This window comes from Macrobrachium rosenbergii, chromosome 52 (assembly GCF_040412425.1).
Source record: "Macrobrachium rosenbergii isolate ZJJX-2024 chromosome 52, ASM4041242v1, whole genome shotgun sequence".
NCBI classification, from domain to species: domain Eukaryota; kingdom Metazoa; phylum Arthropoda; class Malacostraca; order Decapoda; family Palaemonidae; genus Macrobrachium; species Macrobrachium rosenbergii.
This window is the reverse complement of record NC_089792.1, coordinates 11421626-11443669: the sequence shown is the minus strand read 5'-3', so window position 1 is coordinate 11443669 and position 22044 is coordinate 11421626. Positions and strand designations below refer to the sequence as shown.

General features: G+C 37.8%; 1 protein-coding gene across 1 annotated transcript in view; it reads right to left on the bottom strand.

Annotated features, from left to right (window-relative positions):
• Nucleotides 1-892: 892 nt before the first annotated feature.
• LOC136833685 (long-chain specific acyl-CoA dehydrogenase, mitochondrial-like) overlaps nt 893-22044 on the bottom strand; it is a 35614-nt gene continuing 14462 nt past the window's right edge. Inside the window, 8 exon segments of the mRNA XM_067095875.1 lie at nt 893-1516; nt 3178-3305; nt 4251-4364; nt 6674-6775; nt 7160-7362; nt 7365-7390; nt 15047-15211; nt 19036-19173. Of these exon segments, the coding sequence (XP_066951976.1) occupies nt 1330-1516; nt 3178-3305; nt 4251-4364; nt 6674-6775; nt 7160-7362; nt 7365-7390; nt 15047-15211; nt 19036-19173 (1063 nt within the window). The 3' untranslated portion in view covers nt 893-1329.

Genomic DNA, 22044 nt, shown 5'->3' with positions numbered 1-22044 from the left:
TAGGCTTGTTTTTCAATGTTTTATTATTAGCAACAATTTCTGTGCCTACCCAGTACAGTAGCTGGCCTAGCCTGGCCTACGGTGCTCCGTCTCCCACCGGTAATATAGCCACATTGGATGTAGGGCAGTTTTTTTATATAGTATACATTTAAAAATAAACGAAGTGCATCTAATACAGTACGTTATTCAACTCTGAACTTATTTAATTGTAATTTATGGGTAATGTTTTGTATAAAAAGGTAAGGTTAGGGTAATAACTGATGGTCGAGTCAGTTATTTCTTATGGAAAAATTTATTCAGATCTCGACTGAATTGCATCTCGAAGCACAACCATACAATAAAACTTAATTATTGTACCACAATATGCTCCTCTCTCTCTTGAGCGCAAAATCTGAATCATCCTGCAGGCAGAACACAGGACAATAACTACAACTGAGAGAGTAAACCAAGGTTCTGAGACCAATTCAGAGTGAAAAATTTATCACCCCCAAAAAATGACCTCTTTCTCCCCACTCTCCTCAATAATAAACGAACTGGTACCCAACATTCTCACTGAACCAATCTGAATGCATACAGTGCTCGGCTATTTCCCCTGGCAGAGCATAAGTATTTTTTACACTCCCATCCAAATGGTTTGTTTTGCACATTCTTTAACACCTGTGTGCCACTTACTCCGGTTACACGCACGTTCACACCAAGAAAAGTGTGATCAGGGGCATAATGCAGATGATTAAGGATTTACTGTACTTATAATTAAATAGTTTAAGCAATTTCACAACCCCGCAAAGACCGTTTGATGGAAAACTCCTCTTCTGTAACAGTTGAAACTATTACCACATACTGTATACCTACAGTAATTATTTAAGACCCTAAATAGAAAAGATACAGGATATATTTAAGTAAATATATATTTATTATGTATATACAATAATCAAATCAACTTAAAACTTAATTGCATTGCATTGTTCTGTTAAGTAAAACAAAAACATGAAAATATTATTACAAACAATAATACTGTACTGTTTTTGAATATCATTCAGTATACACCCTCACCCAGTTACAGTTATAAATTTATGAGTAAAAAAATTATTGCACAAATGTTATCGAATTTATAATCATTCACAGATTTTAGCAAGATAATCTGACAGGTGACTTACTGTACTAATGTGTTGCAGTGAACATGTCCCACAAAAATATGGACAGACCCCACTAAAAAAAAAAATTAAATGATTCACAATACATTTACTGTTTCTATAAAAACTTACTAAAATTTGTCACAAACTGGTGGATTAAAACTAATCTCAGCTCACACAGGTTGCAAAATAATATTTAAACTCTTTTGTCAGCGACAATCTGGCGAGATATGAGTTCCTTCATAATTTCATTGGAGCCACCATAAATGGTCTGGACCTTAGCATCTACGTAAGCCTTACAAATAGGATACTCCCACATATAGCCCCATCCTCCATGGAGTTGAACACACTGATAACCAATGCGGTTCTGAAGATCAGACATCCTGGAAAATACAGATCATAGCATATTATGAATCTAGTAATTTTAAAAATCAAAACTTAATGTACTAGCCTCAATTCCTATAAGACAAATACAGGTTGCACAAGTACAGTGGTGTATAGGTAGAATTTCATAATTCCACCTTATTATAATTCAGTTCATTACCTAATTCAGCACCAATTTAATTATTCTTGGGTCACCACCATTTAATATGTCCTAGACCACAGTCATTTAAAATTCCCAAGGTTAGCACACATTGTTTTGGCTGTACTATGTTAACAAACACAAGAGATCACTGCTCACTTTACAATATTCATATTTAATTTACTCTTATTTAACCCCCTTTAAATGAAGGTGAGCATCCCCCCTGTGAGAATCATAGTGCGTGGGGCATATCCAGACTGCAGCAGAGACTTTTAAAATGATGACAATGGTGAAAGGTCAGAATCTAATTTGTATGAATATCTGCTAGCTTTAATTTCTATCATTTACATACATATATTTTTGAGCCAAAAAGTGTTCTACAATGAATAATATTTTAACAATAATGTAAAAACAAAAGTTCACAACTACACAAGCTGCCAAGTTATATTCAAATGAAATTTATGGAAAGTGGGGCATAAAAAGTCAGAAACCACTACCATAAGGAGACACTGGAAAAGGTGAGAGAGAGCATAAAACAGCTGGGGCTGAAAGACAGCTGAATAAATCCCTTCTACCTACCTACAAAAGGGAGATAATCAAACTTAAAAATGGTCACCAGGGAATTTCACACACATCCAACAGACTGGGAATTTTATTCAGTTTAAAGAATAACTAACTGCATTTGGTTATCGTAAAAACCTGCACTTAATACATAGGTCACCTTTATATAAATCTTTTAATATCTCCCAACAGATTACCACTTAAGACATAAGTCACCTTTATACAAATCTTTTAATATCTCCCAAAAGATTACTTTCTGCATCATACTTCCTACACATTGCATACAAATCATTTCTACCATAACCATTTTCAAGTTCACGTATACCACAAACCTTTTTCTCTTCTCTCTAACTTCTTACATGACTATTCATTGTTGCTATCTGATCCATGCACTCTCTTCCTTGTCTAAAACCACAAGGCTTTTCTCTCAATCCTTCAGGTACCTCTTAATTTCTCAATCAACCTTAACTGGAATAGTACATAATGGTATATTATATAAATGTTACATTCACCTTTATACATAAGAACAGAATCTTCCTGGGATGTAGCAATGCTGCAGTTTTTTAAGCTCCAATTTTTAACATCTTGTTAAAAATTGCTACGGTTTTTTAATCTCCAATTTTTAACATCATTAAAAAAATATCTCATGAAAATACCACATAAATTCTGCACTCTATCTCTGATGTTGCAATAATGCACTGTGCCAAATTAAAAAAAAAAATTCTGACCAAACAGAGCTCTTGCAAACCCAGAAGAGAAACCAATTCATAAGTGCACAGGGGAGTTCGTGGTCTTTTTTTTTTACAGGATTAATCTATTACAGTGCTGTAATGAATGCTTCTTTTAAACTGACAGATTTAAAAGATTTTACTAACCTATTTAACATCAACTCTCTTTAGCAAATGCAAATATTGTTTGACAGTATGATAATAGATATTAGATCTATTGTTAGTTACTTACCAATATTTGTTCATGGATGCCATTCCACCATCAAGCTTTCCACTTGTATGCAAATCAATGCACTGGTCAGTAAATGCACGTCCAACACAGATCTCAGTCTTTAATTCAGCAAGCTTGTGCTGAATAGTCTATAAATAAAAAAAAGAAACCATAATCAAATGTACTCTCAATCAAAAGGGTGCATATTTTCTAAGTATGACTAAACATTCTCACCTTTAACATACTTGAAACTGTATCACTACAATTCCATTATTTAGATCATCAACTCATGCTCATGATCTTCACAAACTCCAGACCAGTGGTTCTTGACCTTTTTACTATCCAGTGCCCTCTCTAAGAGTTGGTCCTTCCCTCCACATCCCCCTTGCATCTATGAGTAAAATTCCCTCACAGATTTAGAGGAAAATGTGAGAAAAAAAGAGAAAAAGAAGGGGTTTTGAGGGATAGGGAGGTAAATCATTACAAAACATGGTAAGCCCAACGAGCCTAACTAGAGTAGTAGGCTATAGGAAACTAACATTATAAGGTGATACTTTTGCATTTTTTCATAAACTTCTGAATATGTGATACAATGGTTTTTAATTGCACTAACTTTTTACCCACAGGCCGAGTCAGCAATTCTAAGTTTACGTTAGTTCCTCACTCTTGTTTTCAGAATAACGAATATAATTAAAGAATTTTAATTTTCCCTAGGGCTCGCACCACCCCTGGAAATTGCTGATGGTTCTTAGGGAGGGAGTGTCCCCAAGGTTAGGAACCACTGCTCTAGACACTTCATTCTAGATTTTAAAGAATATCCTCTGTTGTTTTGCTTAAATATCCTTATACAGTACAGTATTTCAAGATTATATGCCTAATTCTTAATCATCTGTTTTACCTTGTATCAAGAGCTAATATTTATGTTAGATGCAGTGATTTTACAGCATAACATTATACTGGAATTCCATTATTAATTACTAGATATGTAAGATGTTTATTACTTCATAAACTGCAAAAAATGGGAAAACATAAAAAACTTGTTAGTGTATAATTTTTCTACTTTATTTTAATCTATGAAGGCATAGGTTACTCACTTGAAGATTTGACAGTGTCTTTCCAAAAGCTTTCCTGGCACGGAGATAAGCACGAGTTTCCTCAAACTGCCATTCACTGTTGGCACATGACATAACACCAATGAGAAGTCGTTCCTGCAAGATTATAAAAGAACAAACACTTAATCTATATTTGCACCGTATACTTCAAGGTATACTTACATGCCCACAAAACAAATACAGGGTATTTGTCAATTTATAGCTACTTCCCAGAACAGAGAGAAACTCTAAAGAAAAATAAACACAATATTTGCCGCTACATTCATACCTTTACAGGTTCACAATCCCTTATCTGAAACCTTTGAGGCCAGCTGTTTTGGTTTTAGGATTTTTTCAGATTTCAGAACTGAAGCTTGCTCTGTGAATATACAAGCACATTCTATTTCCAACAAAAACATTCTATAAGCCTAAAAAACAGAGCATCAAAAAGAACAGTAATTTGCATATTTACTTTGTATCATCCAATCTTGTGTATCATGCAATCATTAAAATTTTGTCCCAAAACATGATTTTGTCACACAACATCATGTCTAGTGAGAGATGTAGTTTCGGTAGGTTAACTGAGGCTGTGCTTTACATGCAAGTTTCTTTTACAGTAAATTATACTAGATTAGGCTTCCTGTGCCTGCCTGTTTCAGTAGATTTCACTGATACTGCCTATTAACTAATTAATAAGCCTAGAAGCAAAAGTTAAGCACGTTAAATGCAAACCATCATACATTCAACCAAGCTTGCCAAACTTGTGGCTTGTGTAAGAATTCATTACTATTTCCTATAATTAAATACTTACTATTGGATGCGAAACATTGGCATAAACAACAGCAAGTACTGACAGAGACTACTGAGCCAAGAAACAGCTGTTTGTCAGTGTTAGTTACTGTAACTAATACACGTTTACTAAGAGTTGCCTTACAGTTGCCAACTTGTTGAAAATTTGCTTACTTTCAATGGTGATTTCCATAAATAATGATAAATACAATTTTTATTCATTCTTCATACACTGAATGAAGAGGGGTTAAGAAAGTATACCACTAAATAAATAAATAAATAAATAATGAGCAGGCTGCAAAATGCTTTGAAAATGGCAAAATCACATCTTTACTTCATTTAACTTACTGCATTTATAAATAAAGTAGTTGCATTTTCAAAACCCAAGCTTTCATAATTTACAAAAGAAATGTATCTTGGAATTAAGTTTCATTCAGCAACTGATGGCAGTGAAAAAGTCAGTAAAACGCAATCGGTTGATGATTTTAAGGGCATAAACAGAACCAGAATGCAAATGTTTATTGATTGCTGCATTCATATTTTAGAATACCATAATAATATGACAGTAACACATGAAATATAACCGATACAGTGAATGAATCAATGGTTTTAACAAAATTATCATTACTGTATTCTCAATACAACTATTATTCAACTTTTGCAAATGGATATCTGTTGGTGTAACAACCAGGGTCAATAATTCTCTCTCTCTCTCTCTCTCAAACACACAAATTGTATATCTACTTCATGTATGGTTCCATCCCCTAAAATTAGATTTCATAAAGTCACATGATATGAGATTAGTAGTACATACAGTAAACAAGAATTTTCAAACTAAGTGGGACTATGAACAGCATAAGTTTCAGTGACCTTAATACCTGATGATAATGCTCCGTCATACACTAAAAATTTTTTTTTTTTGAGAATTCTGGATAAAGGACTGTAAACCTGTACACGTACAGACATAAACATCTGAATCAAGAACCAACTGATTGCCGACGTCTCTACCACAACTATCACACGTTTATTATGAGTTGCGTTACAGCTGCCAACTTAATCAAAATTTTCCGATTCTCAGTGATAACTTCTATGCAATGGAGAAGGAGGTTTTAAGAAATAATACCACTAAATTAAAGTATAGGCTATAGCCACAGCTGAATGAAATGAATAACAGGCAGATTGCAAAACATCTTGGAATAGGTGAAAGTGATGTCCAGAAACTGGCAAAATTCTATATTTACTTCCTTTAAATTAAGTAATATGCATGTTTTAAACCCACCATTGTTAATTTAAAAGAAAACTCCATCTCCATATTATGTACCATCTAGCAACTAATGACAATGAAGATGTCTGTAGTACTCAATCAGCTGAGATTCTGAGAATGCAAACAATACCAAATGCATATGGTGTATTATCGCAATGTTTATATTCTGTAATATGATAACACTATGATGATAATACATGCAGTACATAAATGAAATACCTGTGCAGAAAAATTCCACAATATAAGCTGCTTCAAACACTTGCATCAGCAGTGCATCAAACCCCCATTAACTCTAACTGGTATGAATTCTCTCGCATCACAGATGTTAAGAATTGTGTATAAAGTTCAAAACTAAGACCTTCTATTACACTACCTGAGGCAATTCATTCATCAGATAGTAGAACCCATGGCTCTCCTTTCCTAGCAAAGCTGAGGAGGGAAGTCGTACATCATCAAAGAAGAGTTCAGCAGTATCCTGTAAAAATGTAGTTTTAATCTACATCATACTACCACACCCCACTCCATTTATTTTTATATCCATGTGACTACAGGGACAGACAACAAGGTAAGGAAATGAACAAACTGCAAATCTATCCAATCTCAACACAAAGTTAGAAGTATAAAGGATTAAAAGCCTAAACTTAAATTTTCACTATGTCCCCTTTAAAGAACTATCAAAAGTTTCATATATATTACAATGAATACTATTACACTTAAAACATAAAACACATAAATTACCATTAATACTTTTGCATAATGTGACTGATATATTAAAATTTGAGTCTAAATCTGACACACTGCTTACCATTTGTAAGCAAACATGTACGCACAATCAATCCAACCACTAAACAAAACTAACCTGTGCTTTCATGCCCATTTTTTCGAGTTTTCTCCCTTTTCTGAATCCAGGCATTCCTTCTTCCACAAGGAAAAGGGATATCCCATGAGCTGCTGTCTTTGCACTTGGATTGGTGACAGCAACAACAATAACAACATCACTCATGTAACCATTAGTAATAAAGGTCTTAGAACCGTTGAGAATCCAATCATCCCCATCCTTCGAGCATTTGTTCTTACACCCTGTAAGTCACTGAAACAAGAGAATATCAAAATAAAGTAATAACTCAATGAAAACTTGTATGCAAACTTTCAGAAAAATAGATTATCTCCATCATATCAGTCTGATATAATTTATCAACATAAAATACCAAATATTAAAAAGGAATTAGTATTTTTCCTATGATACAAACTTACACTTTCATAGATGGAGTACTTAGTGCAAGGTATGCTGCGGCTGTCTACGAAAAAATAGAAAATAAAAATCAATTGAGTAAGCCTATGAGTCACCCATGACCACAGATGGGTTAGCTCTTCCATTTTGTGAATCAGTTTGTCTGCAGTACTGCACACCTCCATGACAGAGATTTCAACCATGAGGGGCAGCAGAGGAGGGTAAAACTTCCCTGTAAAAGTGTAGGTTCATAACCTAAGAAAATACAAAGTCCTTTTTAAAATTTGGTATTTATTTGTTTCGACAGGAATATAAACATGTGCTGTCACAGATGGAGCCTTACCAAAAGGTGGGAGGCCAATCTATCCAGAGTGGCAGGTGGGTGTGCCCCTGCCAGTGCCCCACCTCAAGTGCCTCCAAATCTACCTCCTATGCTCATGTCATCAACAAAAACCAGAGCTAGGCTCTACTTGTACTCACCACACCAAAACAGATGATGCCTCCAGTCTCCCGTTGGTGGAACCTTACCTTGAGGGTCTGCTGCTGTTATACTGACTGCTGAGCTGCTGCTACTGGGCCCAGGGTGGTGGTGTCCAAAGATCTGTGGGGTCCAAGTCCCACAGATAGAAAGAAGTGGACAACTGTCACTTCCACATTCCTGCCTTTAGGACCTGTAAGATTGAGTGGTTTTTCTTGTAAGCCACTGCAGGGCCTATGCCTCTAATGTCATGGGCTTTAATTTTTGCCTGCACCACTCCCACAGCATGTGCCCCTATGACTCTGATGTACAGAAGGGTATTCTGGAGTTCTCTCTTCTTCACCAATGTGAGAAGACAGGAGGGGAGGAGGGCTGGTCTTCAAGTGCTGCCTACAGCTCTGTCTGGGCAGACACTGCCCTTTCCACCAATGAAGTTGAACAGATGGGAGGATGTTGCAGCATTCTGGGACAAGCTCCAGGAGGTGAGGACCACCCCACAGCATGTGTTGATGTACAAACATCCCCACTCTTCAGAAGTCTTAACTCTCTATCAGGCACTTTCTTTCGGGGTTTGAATGAAGGCACATCTTTGCATAGTTCCTGATGACAGCGGACAGTTCCCAGTTGTTTGAAAGATCTATTTCCCTTTGCCTAAACACGTGGGCCAAGGGGGCTCTGCAGCATCTGACTGATGTGATGGAATGGAGCCTTCTCCTCACAAAGGAGCACCAGGAAGTCTGCTATATCCCTCACACTGGCCTTGAGTGGATTTAGTTCCTCTCACAGTACCAACTGCAGAAGACTGTCAGTTTTCCCTGATGCACCCCGACTGATGAAGGCTTTTCTTTCGCAGGAGTTGCTGAATAGTCTCCAACTGTGAAGCCAAAGGGAGCCTACTGATTGATGTTACCTCCCATTGTGCACCTGAACCAGAAAATCAAGGGTCCTGGGTAGTTCCCTTGGTACATCTACTAGAAGGTGGAGCAGGTCTGCATACCACTCCTCCTACAGCCACAGTGGTGCCATCAACACAATTCTCGGTTCCTGGACATGAAAAACCTGCCAATCACCTTCTTCTGCAGACTGAAGGAAGGGAAGACTTAGAAGTCCATGTTGCTCCATGGGTGTTGGAAGGCATCTTGCAAAGCTGCTCATTGGTCAGGGACCAAAGAGCAACACATGGGAAGTTTAGTGTTTCTTAATGTGGCCAGCAGATCAACTGTTGGACCCTTCCACAGTTCAATCAAAGTGTTGGCTACTTTCTGATTTAGGAATGGAATGGGATATAGAATTCTGGCCCAATGCCAAGCGCTGGGACCTATGAGGTCATTCAACGCTGAAAGGAAAACTGACAGTAGAAGGGTTTTAAAGGTGTAACACAAGGAAAGCCTTGCAGTTGCACTATGAAACAATTGTTAGGAGAGGGTGGGAAGTAAGATGGAAGAAAGACAATAAGAATGGAGGTACAGTAAAAAGATGGAAAGGGGTTGCAGCTGGGCGCCAAAGGGATGCTGCAATGAACCTTAATAATCTACAGTGCACCACTACCCCAATATGGGGTACTTTCTGATTTAGGGACCACTTGTAGCCTACTGCTTACCTAGTCAGAGATGATGTCCTTCTTGCCTGGTATGTACCTGGACAGCAGGTCCAGGCCCTGGGACTCCAACCACTCCCACTTGTGTATCTTCATTCCCCAGATAGTTCAGCTTGAGGGAGATGGCGCCCCCTTGCAAGTTTATGTGGGCTACCACCAAGGTGTTGTTGCTCATGGTAGCTGCCAAGTTTTCTGCCAGTTGTTCCCCGACAGTGTTGGGGTGCCAGCCAGACTGCTTGCATCTCCAACAGGTTGATACATCCCAAAACCACACATGCAATTCAGATGTGTGCCCCATCCCCTTCAGAATACGTCTGAGAATGTTAACATCTCGGCTGGAGGTTGGCTGAGTGGTACCCCCAGCTGGTAGTTTATTGGGTCTTCACCACCACAGGTCCTCTCTGACCCTCTCCGTTGGCTGCGATTGGGGCTTTGTCTGGTTTCCTCCAGGACGTCTTCATTTGTTAATGGAGGGATCTGATGTTTGCTCTCCCTTCTGGGGACCAACTTCTCCAGGGAGACCAGATGCCACATCAGGACTTGCCACTGTTATGCTGGTTGCTGGGTAAGTTCAGCAATTCCGAGATCCTCAGACGGTTGGCAACGCTTGTTTGATGGAAACGCCCTCCCAACTACTGTGTTTTTACTCATACTCTGTTACTTGATGGTCTGCTTTGAGAAAAGATCTGCCTGTGAAATTCACAGTCATTCCCAGGTCCTTGCAAAAAGACAGGACCTGGTCCTTGTGAAGCTCTGCCTCAGCAACTGAGGATGCTAGGATCTGACAGTCATCTAGGTACCTTTGGAGTCTTAGCCCCTTTGCATGTGCCCACACCCACCAGTTGGAAGACATGAGTAAAGGCTTGGGGAGCCATTTGCCAGTCCAAAGCAGAGAGCCCTGAACTGGCAGACTGTTGCTTGGGAGATGAATTTCATGTACTTCCTGATGCCTCATGGATGGGCATGTGCAGGTATGCATCCTGCAGGTCTACTGACACCATGTAATTGTTCTCTCTAATGGACACCAAGAACAACTGGGGCATCCCCTTGGGTAATTGTCTGGGAGAACTTGCTCGGGAGATCTCTGGTTGCATTTGTTGGTGCAGGTGGGAGGTGGGGGTGGTGCTGACCCTTCTCATTGCTCAGATGCTATGCAGAAGGGGTTGCAACAAGTCTCTCAGCTTCCAGCATTCCGTCCCGTCTGGTCTGCTCCTGCCACACTATCAGCAGGATGACAGGGCATGACTGCTGGTTATCGATCAGCACCGCCTCCTCAAGTCTTGACGAAAATCTTGATTTCTGCTCTTGGAGAGGAGAGGGCACCTGACAAAAAATGCTCCAGCATACCAGGGGTTGCAGCAATGCCTCTCTCTCAAATCCTGTAACAGGGGGGGGATAACAGCAAAACTCCTGACGTCCATCAGGGAATGGAGGGGAGCCCATGGCAAATCTCTTGACATCCAGAACCTCCTGACTCAGCCTTAAAGTCATCTGATGTTTATCCCCTCTCACAAGTCCCAAGTTGGGGAGGGGCGAAGAGAAACTTCTCATCACCCAGTTCCACAGTGAGGAGATGCTGGAGTGTCATGTTCGGAATGCTGCTCTCTCAACTTTGGCTGTGTACCAGCAGGAAAAAATGAGAGAAGGGGGAATAACACTGAAGACCTCCCTTTATCCAAGGTGGGTCAGTTATGTGGATTCGCCAGTGATTAAACCTTGCAGACCCAATAAGATGAACAGTATTAGTCAACCCGAGGAAAACAGCACAGCTGCTAATGAACATGCAGCCTATATTTCATTCTTGACAAAGCCTCCCCTGCATAAATTTAATACAGGCAGTTCCCAGTTATCAGAGGGGTTCCATTCTGATGGCACGAAGATAACTTAAAATCAGCAATTTTCGGTTATCGGTGCCTCTGTTAGATATGTATTGGCGCCAATACCCAATTATGGGCAATGATAAGCGGAAATCAGCGATTTTTGGTGCCAAAAACTGCAAAAATTATTCACACACCTCTAAGAAACTTCTGGCTGGATTTCCTCATAGTATTCATTAACTGTTGGGGGTGATACCTCTTACATAAGGGTATCTAAATATGTCAAGGAAAAATTTAGCCCAATTTCTTCAAAGACATCTCATTAACAAAGTGTTTCTATATCCCTTACGGCTTACACAAAGGTGTTCACGTTAGGGAAAATTCTTCTCGAAATTCCTTTAACACTGCTCATTTAGTGATGGTGTCTACAAACAAGCATTTTCATAATCAAGAAAAATTCAGTCGAACTCCTTAGGAGATGCTCGATAACTGATGGGTCTTGATACTTACGAACCACAACAGGAAAAGGACAAAATTTTAAGGAACAAATTGTTAGAAGGGAAAAGGAAAACGTCTTCCCCTGAGTGCAGTTCCTCTGATCCCAGGGTCTCTTCTCCAGGAGGGTGGGCTCCGACTCCTACAACTTCCAGACTCTGTTCCAATATACACTTCCTCCTCGGTGACTGGTTTTACTTCGCAGTGTCCCCAGCTTCCCACTGGTCTTGTCTGTTCTCTCCTCCTGGAGGAGGGAGGGAGGGATCCCTCTAATGACGTTGTTCCTGTAAGCTGGTACCTTCTGTGGAGGAGCAACCCACCGAAGGAGAGAGAGAAGGGGGAGGGGAAGGGTTAAACTCTGGGTGGCTGTGAGATCTAGTGCAAATCGTCTCACTCAGTTCTCCTGCTAATGAGGAAGCTCTCTCTCCTTCCCCTCCCCAACTCTCAGGTGTTAAAGTCTCTATCTCTCTCCACTCTGGGGCTTGGCTGGGGGGGAGGAATCAGCAAGGGGCCTTGACTGATCTCCTTCCCCCTCCACTTGTAGAAGTAAAGGGGAAGGTTAGGGGGTGATCACCCCACAGGAAACTCATGTGGGTCACCCATATTGGATTCTCGAACATCAAACCTCCTTACGTGGTTGTAACTTCTCCATCTTTTGGCACAGGTGACAAATGCAGCAACACTGGAGGGCATGAAGAGCTAAGAGTTGGTTCCCTACAGGAGTTGCCCTTCTTAGGGCATCTCTTCTTGTTGAGACACCACTGGGGTGAGCCACCCCACACATTCAGCACACAACCCCTCTAGGGCACCAATGCTCCCGACAGGAAACACAAACAATGCAGGTCTACTGCAATCAGGGACATAGATTTACTACTTGCCCACACGACAGAAATTGGGTTTCATAACCTCCACTGTAGCCACTAGAAACAGAGAAGGGGTGATGAAACACACACACTGAATGCTGCACAACACTAAGTCACACAAAAGAGGTCACCCACATGACTGGGCCTCACAAAGGAAAAAGCACTGATATGCCTCCCTTAAGCACAAAAAACTATACACTGCACAGAGATAACACATGGGGCTACTGGAGGAGGGAAAAGGCAATGGAAAGGCAAACTCCTGCAGTGATAAGAATAAGGGCACAAACATGTAACACACACAAAAGCAAATTTTAGCAAGTGAGAGATGAATGTCAACAACAAACTGCAAGCTGAGACGGCTGAGAACAAAACCAAACAGCTAACCCATCTCAAGTCATGGGTGACTAATAGGCTTACCAATAGGCTTTTATTTTCTATTTAAGTCAGTAAAACAGCCACAGCACACTTTGCGCTAAGTACTCCATCTGTGAAAGCATAGGTTTGTATTCCCGTTGGAACAAGCATCTATTGGATTGGAATACAGAATTTACGCCAATGGCCAAGCACTGGGACCTAAGAGGTCACTTAGTGCTGAAAGAGAAATAGACAGCAAGAAGGTTTGAAAGGTGTAACAGGAGGAAAACCTTGCAGTTGCACTATGAATCAATTGTTAGGAGAGGGGTGGAAAGTCAGAAGGAAGGAAGACAATATGAACAGAGGTACAGTTAAAGGAATGAAAGAGGCAGCTGCTAGAGGTTGAAGGGATGCTGCAAAGAACCTTAAGTAATGACTACAATGTACCATGTGAGGTGCACTGATAGCACTAACCCCTACAGGGACAAACATCTATTAAACAAAATTTCATATTACTATATCTGGAATATTATTTGATCATGAAGCTTCTAGAGATACTCAAACTATCACTAAGAACCATCTCACCATGGCAATTATGATTTACTCAGTGAAAAGACAAAAATGAAATTGGACGTAAAGGCCACAAAACCCCATCAAGTTCCAAGCAGCAAATTATCACAAACATCAAAGTTAGTACCCAACTCAGTGGCAGTTCCAAGAGCGGAAAAATAGGAAGGGTTGGGGTCAGGAAGGACATCCGTCCATAAAACATCTGTCAAACCCAATTATGAAATTAACTGTTCATGATAGGAACAACTGGAGGAGGTTCATAAAATATTTGCAACCTCAACTAGGGATTAAGCTGAGATGATCAAAGTTAGGCAAGCGTACTTCCAGAATTTTAACGCTATAGTCTGGCTAAAAATATGGATACCCAACAGTAATAATGTCACCACCTAAATAAATTCAGATCCTACGAATGGGAGAAAGCTTTTCAACGCCTACTTTACTGTATATATGGTTTTTAATCCAAAAAAAAAAAATACACAAAAGATTCTACCTGAGGTTGAGAAAATCTAAATGGGTTTTAACATTATTTTTCAACAGATTTATGGGATCCTTCTTCCACATCTCAGCACAGTTTTTCTTTTCTATACTGTATTTTCAAAGATTAACCATGATTATGAAATTTAGTTTTCAAAGATTAGCCATGATCATGAAATTTAGTTTTCAAAGATTAGCCATGATTATGAAATTTAGTTACCAAATGTTATCCGTGATTATGAAATTTAGTTGACATTTTATAACTTTTATAGGCTTGTTCAAGTGCTGAATTCAACAATTACATTGTTTCAAGTGCTCTGTAAAGTTATGATGTTGAACCTCATCCTTTTAGAAATTTTCCCTATCGAAACTGTTTCCTGACAGCCCATATACATATTGGAACACCATGTCCTTGTACTGCCCTTTTTGATACCAGAAGATACCATCTCACCATCATTCATAAGCTCTGTTCCAACAGAAGACTTCTAATATTTTCTTAATGTCGGCACACAATAACTAGTACATCTTATTTAGTACATATTACTCACCTTAAAAGCATCAGAATCCTCATTTGCTCTAGATTTCACCCCTTTACACTGCCCAGACACAGCTATAATCTTCCAGGCAGCATTACTGATGTGAAGGCACACCTGCCTTACTTTTTTTCCCAATCACTTTTACTTATGCAAACATTTTATATAAGCTTGTACTGTATTTATTTTTGTTTTTTTAAGTTTCTAAAACCATTAGTATATAATGTGCCTAGTATGGCCACAATGAACTGTAACCAAAGCACTGTTTCAACTCATGAACTACAGCAGTAATAATTTCTGGTAAAGTAACCTAAATTCATATTATGAGACTCACCTCCCTGCACCTGGTTCAGTCATGGCAATGGCACCAATCTTGCGACCGGCCACCATGTCAGGAATTAGTCTTTCGATCTGTTCTTGTGTGCCATAATGGGTTATGTAAGGCATAACGATTTGTGAGTGAAGCGCAAATCCTGGACCAGAGCAGTTAATGTATGACCTGGAATAAATATTACAGTGTTAAAACATATAAAGGATGTATAAATTAATATTTTCAGCTTTAGGATTACAAAGTACTTATCCCTGCAATGCCCCATAAGAACCTGTAACGACAAGTTATTTAATTATTTTATGTGATTTTTATAAATAATGGCATTTTTCATATAATGGAAAGTTTATTATAAAAATCAAGTTTTTATAACATGCAATATATTTTTCACATCAACCATTCAGTCACACAGCCCTTCACTCATTATAGTGCAAATGACCCCACACACATAGCTAAGAGTGATTGTTCAAAGGCACTTATGACCCATCAGTTGTTATTAACCGTTTTGCTTACGACTCGCGGTAAGTGTAAAAATGTTTATACATGTACCTTCCCCCCACAATAAATATTTGTGATAAATTCTTCGTTGTTTATCCATAGCAAAGCCAGGTAAATTATCTAGTTATTGTAATGCAAAAAGTTGTAATTATATCAAGGGAAATATGAAAAAATAAATTACAAATCAGCGTCATGCTTTCCGTAAGAAAAGTACTCGTCACCGGCGCGATACGCATAAAAAATGTTTACAGTATATCTTTTTTGTTCAGAGACAAGTAATGCCAAAAGTTTTCAAGGTAGACTGCTTAATTTTGTATCAATTTTTAGCTGAATGATTGCTCTATACAATGGCATAAAAAATCCTCCAAAAACAAAAATTAAGTAGGTGAAATACAGTAATGAATGGAAATTACTGGATACTTGAAAAATTTTCACTTTCCCTAGTTATTGAAATGAAAAAAAATAATTAACAAGGAAACATAAAAATATTTGTCCTTAAATCGTTGTTGTACTGTAAATCCATAGTATACCCAGATAAATTACCTAGTTATTGAAATGAAAAAAAAAATTGTAAATTATAAAAAGGAAACATGAAAAAATTAATGAAAAAGTAGCGTTGCATTTTCCTTTTTTTTTTTTTGTTCAGACTTGTAGCTCCAATAATTTTCAAGGTAGACTGCTCAATTTTGTTTCAATTTGCAGCTGGATGATTCCCTGTATACAATAGCATGAAAAAGCTCCCAAAATAACTTTATGTAGGTAGAATAATGAGTAGAAATTAAGATATGAGAAAACTGCACTTTCCCACAAAAAAAAAAAATTGTCAAAAAACTATACGATAAAGTTAATTAAGTGGCTTTTGCAATTGCAAAGTTGCATGTACTCCAAGGAAAATATGAAAAAATGAAGGACAAAGTACTGTCACATTTTCCGTAAAAGAAGTGGCACTCAGTCAAGTGTTCTCTCTTTCAACATATGAATAAAAAATCTCTCTCCCCGCCCTCTCTCTCACACGCATGCACACAAAAAAGATAAGTAATGTAATTATTGAAAAAGCTAAAACTATACAAAACAAATAAACATGCCCGATTACATATGTATAAAAAATACTCTCTATCCCTTGCAGAAAAAAGGTAATGCAATTATAGAACAAAAATCTTAAACTATACAAAACAAGTAATCATATATGTTACATATGTATAAAAATATCAGGAACACTTGCTGAAAATGATCCTCATCTTGTCTGCTGGTTTGTGGAATCTTTTTTTTTTTTTTTATGTTTGCATACGCCATCAATAAGTGGACTTAAATATGGATGATGTTTTTATCAGTCATCAGTAAGTGAATGGGTTAACTAAACAGCCCAGCTCATTCTAATGTGTGGATTACATGTGACACTTAAAGAGGGAGGAGGTGAACAATTCAGCATACGTTTCAAGGGTTTGAAAGAAATATATATTTTACAACACAAAACATAATCAGTTCCTATCAAGCCCATCCCTCATACTGAGCCCAGTGAGCAATTTAGGTGGGATGCTGAGCAGTGAAAGCTCTCAATGGATCACCTGGGGATAGAACAGGTCAGGAAACAAGGGTCCAAAGAATTATAGTAGGGGACTGCAAGAAACTGAAAGCCCTGAGAGTAAAGTACATAGTGATGTTTTCATATCACAACACTTGCATAAAGATCAAATGACCATTCAGTTAGACAGAAAAGCTCAAAACCCAAGAATACCATGTCTCTTGCACATGAGTAATGAATTGGCATGGGTGATGGCTATGAGAAGAGGAAACATAGCATTTAACATTTTCAACACATACTGTTTTATATCTGTATGTGCCTGTGTTCATGGTGGCCTAAATCTCAATACTGTATTTCTCCGGAATCAGCCAGTCTTAAAAGGGCAACCTCTTCTAAGATGCCTGAATAAGCCTGCAGGGTGACCTGTCTCAACCAATAAGGTATGGAATCTTGGAAACATGTTTTCTTTGTCAATGCATAGATAAGAGCAGCCCTGGGAAAGAACTGCCCTGTAACCCTTGCCTGGTGACAATAACTAAGATTTTCAAGTCAAAGGTGAATGAGGAAGTCTGCAATTACTGACAAACAAGCAATGAATAGGTTAACATTCTTCTCATTATACCAGTGCAAAAAGCTGCCTTCCTTTGCCTGGAAGAGCCCCATGGTCAAGGGTCGACAAGACCAAGCAATGGCTACGACAGTAGCTTCCAGAAAGCCTCTGCCTCTAAGACCTTGTTTAATAACCTCCACTGTGATGATGCAAGGAGCCTGGGTCTGCACAGAAGCTGTGGAAATGAAGCTGCTTCAAGAGCTTCCATGTTGGAAGAGTCTGGAGTTGTCCACCAGCACCTGACAGAAGTCACGATGCCAATCCAACTTGGGCCTCTGAGGAGCAATGATCATTATCATACAGTGACAAGAGTCTCTGAGTTTTGCTAGAAATTGCCTGATCAAGCATAACTGTAAAGACTGTCCATCTGTCAAGTATGGTGTAGGTTTCAAGGTTGCTGAATCAGATGGGTTGTAGTTCAAGCTTGTATATGTTCAACAGCAGCCAAAAATTCCTTCTTTCTTAAGGTGCAGGCTACTATGGTGGAACTGCCTGTCCAACATCGATATTGACTTCTACACCTCAGTCAATGACTTAAATTTCAGTAAAAAAGTGCCTTCAGTCAATGACTTAAATTTCAGTAAAAGTGCCTTTAGTTTCAGGCTAAGTTGATGTGAAGAAAACCCAGATAAAAAAATACCAAAAAAAAAGTATGGGAAGATTTCTAAAATGAAAACTATTTGCCTATCATTTTATTTTGAATTAATTATAAAAATATATATAAAGTTTCAAATATTTGAGGAGGAAAGCAATTATAAACAATTCTTTTTTGCCACCATTTCTAAAATGAAAACTATTTGTCTATCATTTTATTTTGAATTAATTATAAATATATATATAAAGTTTCAAATATATATATATATATATACAATTCTTTTATATATTTATAAATAAATATATATATATATATATTTATATATATATATATATATATATAAAGTTTCAAATATTTGAGGAGGAAAGCAATTATAAACAATTTTTTTTTGCCACCAAGGGATTCTATGCACTTTTACCTTTATTGCAACTAAATAGTTGAAAGCAGTCTACCTCTTTCACTGATATCTACATCATGACAACCCCAAGCCTCCACTTTTCCAGCCAGGAAAGTAACACCCTTTGAGAGTGAATAATCAAAGGTTCTTGATGGAAACAACTTTCTGTCGTATCTATTGACTGGCTAATTGTTTACATGGTTATGGATAGAATCATTTTACCACTTCTCTCACAAAGCCACTAATTTGTATGAAAAACCTGCTATTACAGCTGAACCTTGATCTGTATTTCCACTGACTCTTGCGTGATAAACAAGAACACCAGAATTTCACAGCGTAACCTCAACTGACAAATAAATAAGAAGATAATTACTGTTCCTCCATAATAATCGCAGCATCCTTGAAGTCTCCTCCGATGCCCCCTGCTTCGGCCGGTGTGTCTGTTCCAAGAAGGCCTTGTTCACCTGCTTTTAGCCAACACTCTCGACTGATCTGGCCATCTTTTTCCCATCTGAAAATATACATGAAGGAAAATGTGTCATTGTGACTTTCGTTAGTGAATAAAATTTTTTTTTTTACAAATACAACACAGACCTAAATTTCCTTACACTTAGAGCAAAATCTATAAAATATTTCCTTTCTCCAAAATTTAGTGAGAAAATCTACTAAACCAAAAGCTGTTCCACCACCAAATGCTAAATACTTCACTGCTTTAAGAAATGGAATTTATTACCATGGAAGCTGGTTTTGTTTGACATCTAAACCTTCCTTGGAGATATCAATGTTAACACCTAATGAAAACTGCTAACGTAATTCTGAAAAGATATGGATACGTCTACTAAATTATTCCTACATCAGGGGAAATAAGATTTGCATTTTACAGTAAAAAATACATTCAACCTCCCCCCTAATATCCAAAAAAAATAAATAAAGAAAATACATAAAAAAAGTTAGGAATATGTAAGAAAATGTTTACTTTAAATTCTTTAAAAATTTCATCTTATGAAGTAATGTTCCACCCTATTCATGATACTGTACTCAATAGTTTCAAAATGTTTATGTTCAACAGCATGCAAATCATCTTCCTATGTAAGCCTAGACTACTACTGCTGCCCTAACAGTAAGGAACAAGGTCAACTTCCAGATTACAGTCTGGTACAAAAAGTTGATGTTTCAACTGAGTGGGACACTCACGTCTGTAACACAAATACACACCACTGCTTCCCACCATACAGCTACAGTACCTAATTAGTGGTTATCAATATAGCTGCAAGTTTTTCAGATTTAATACCAACCCCATTAACCACATTCAATATACCCTACAGAGTTATATATATTGTAATGTTCCCATAATGCTGGTCTTTCATCTGTCAGAAAGAAGAAAGCATCCTCTTTGTGCTATCTGGACCATCATGTACATACAGTAACATATTGTACATAATTTTTCATGGTCCTATGATGCTGTTAAAGGCACTGCTACCATCCCCAGACATTTTATTTAAGAATGGTTTACTGGCACTTATACTAAATACAATCTTCTGCTTATCGATAAAGGTTTAATCTTACATTTGTTAGGCAATTCCAAAAGCAATGTGTTTGCTTTGCTGGCACTGTCATCACAAATTCAGTAATTAAATTAGCCTTTTAATCTTCATAGAATGAAAATTTTGTGATGTTTCATTCCAGGTTATTTCAGGGTTCTAAGCATATTCCACATCATTCTTTTTTCCTATAATTTAAGCTAAGTTTTAATGTTATGTTTTACTTCATTTTATTTTCAAGTAAATTTGGTTTCTTTGTGTACCTTAATTGTACTTTTGAGATTTTGTGATACACTGAAGAGTAAATGTTCAACATTTTCCTTAGTTTAATCTTGGACAAGTTTGGTAAGTTCTGTGGTTTTTCCTTAATCTATAAACTGTGCAAGTATTTCTGCATTAATAACTTTTTACATCTATGATCCACAATAAAAAAAATTACTATTAAAAAAATTTCTTTGTTTTGCACCAACTGAATCTTTTTATTGTAACAGTTGACTCAGAAATCTTTTTGGTGTATCATGCACTATGGGCTTAGCTGCACTTACCTTGCTGTCTTGCAAGAGCTTTTATTACACTTACGTTTAATCTTTTGTTTACTTTTCTGGCATTTCCTAGGCACTGAATACATCATAATATGCCCCCACATTCTTATCAAATCTTTCTAGGAATGCTTGTCTTATACAGGCACTCAAAAGTAAATCATTAAGATTGATAAGATGTCCCAGTTAAAACACACGTTTAACAGAAGTTCCTAACTCCCCAAAAATGATATCAACTTATTCATAAAAATGCCCCTGCATACTAAAAAGCACTTATTTGTAATATATATATATACAAATAAATGTAATCTAAAGATAACACAATTATTTAATGAAAAGATATTAAGTAATGTAATGGAGAGAAAGAATATGAACATAAATAGAAGAAGTTACGCCACTGCCAAGCCCTCACGGTTCCAATGCACTTGCATCTTAGTGTAAATGTGTAACATACGTTTGATGAAAAAATTTACACAAGGAAAATTGCACAGAGAGCAGTGTGAAAAAACTGAATTTAACTGGCTAAAAGAAAAGAATGACAACTCTTTGTACATGAGAGAGAGAGAGAGAGAGAGATAGAGAGAGAGTCTGCATTCCTCCAATGCTCACTTGAAAGTCAATTTGCACATGAGAGAGAGAGAGAGAGAGAGAGAGAGAGAGAGAGAGAGAGAGAGAGAGAGAGAGAGAGAGAGAGAGAGTCTGCATTCCTCCAATGCTCACTTGAAAGTCAACATAGAATATTAGGTGCTGGTATTTCTGCCTTTAAATACTAAGTATGAATAAAATGGAGGACAAGCTGTAGAAATAACAAATTAAACTATAATTTGTATTTTTCCTAACATACGAACCTACACCGTCATATATATAGGAGAATCCCCATGTGCTCGTGACTCAGCTGAAAACCACTAGCTTCCTGTGCCCGCATTCGCCCTAGTCTGAACTTACCCATAAGTCCTCAATTGTGAACCAGCCCAAGTACAAGACTGTGATACCTTCGCAGAAGGAGAGAGAGAGAGAGAGATCGGCTCAGAGGGGTGAAATGAGAAGAGTTGATTTAACTATATGAAGGTGTAGGTTAGTAAGGAAAGATACAAATTTTTTAATTTATTTGTTCTGATACCAATACTTCCTACACCTTCATATATATATATAAGAGACTCACAACTAGGAGGGGGTAGATTTCTCAAAAAGTATCGTGTTTTGAGGGGATGGTTCTTCCTCTCATTCCACCAACCCAGGAAAACTTTCCACTTTCCCTGGTACAGGTTGAGTGAGGACTGTCTAACTAAGCTGGCAACTACT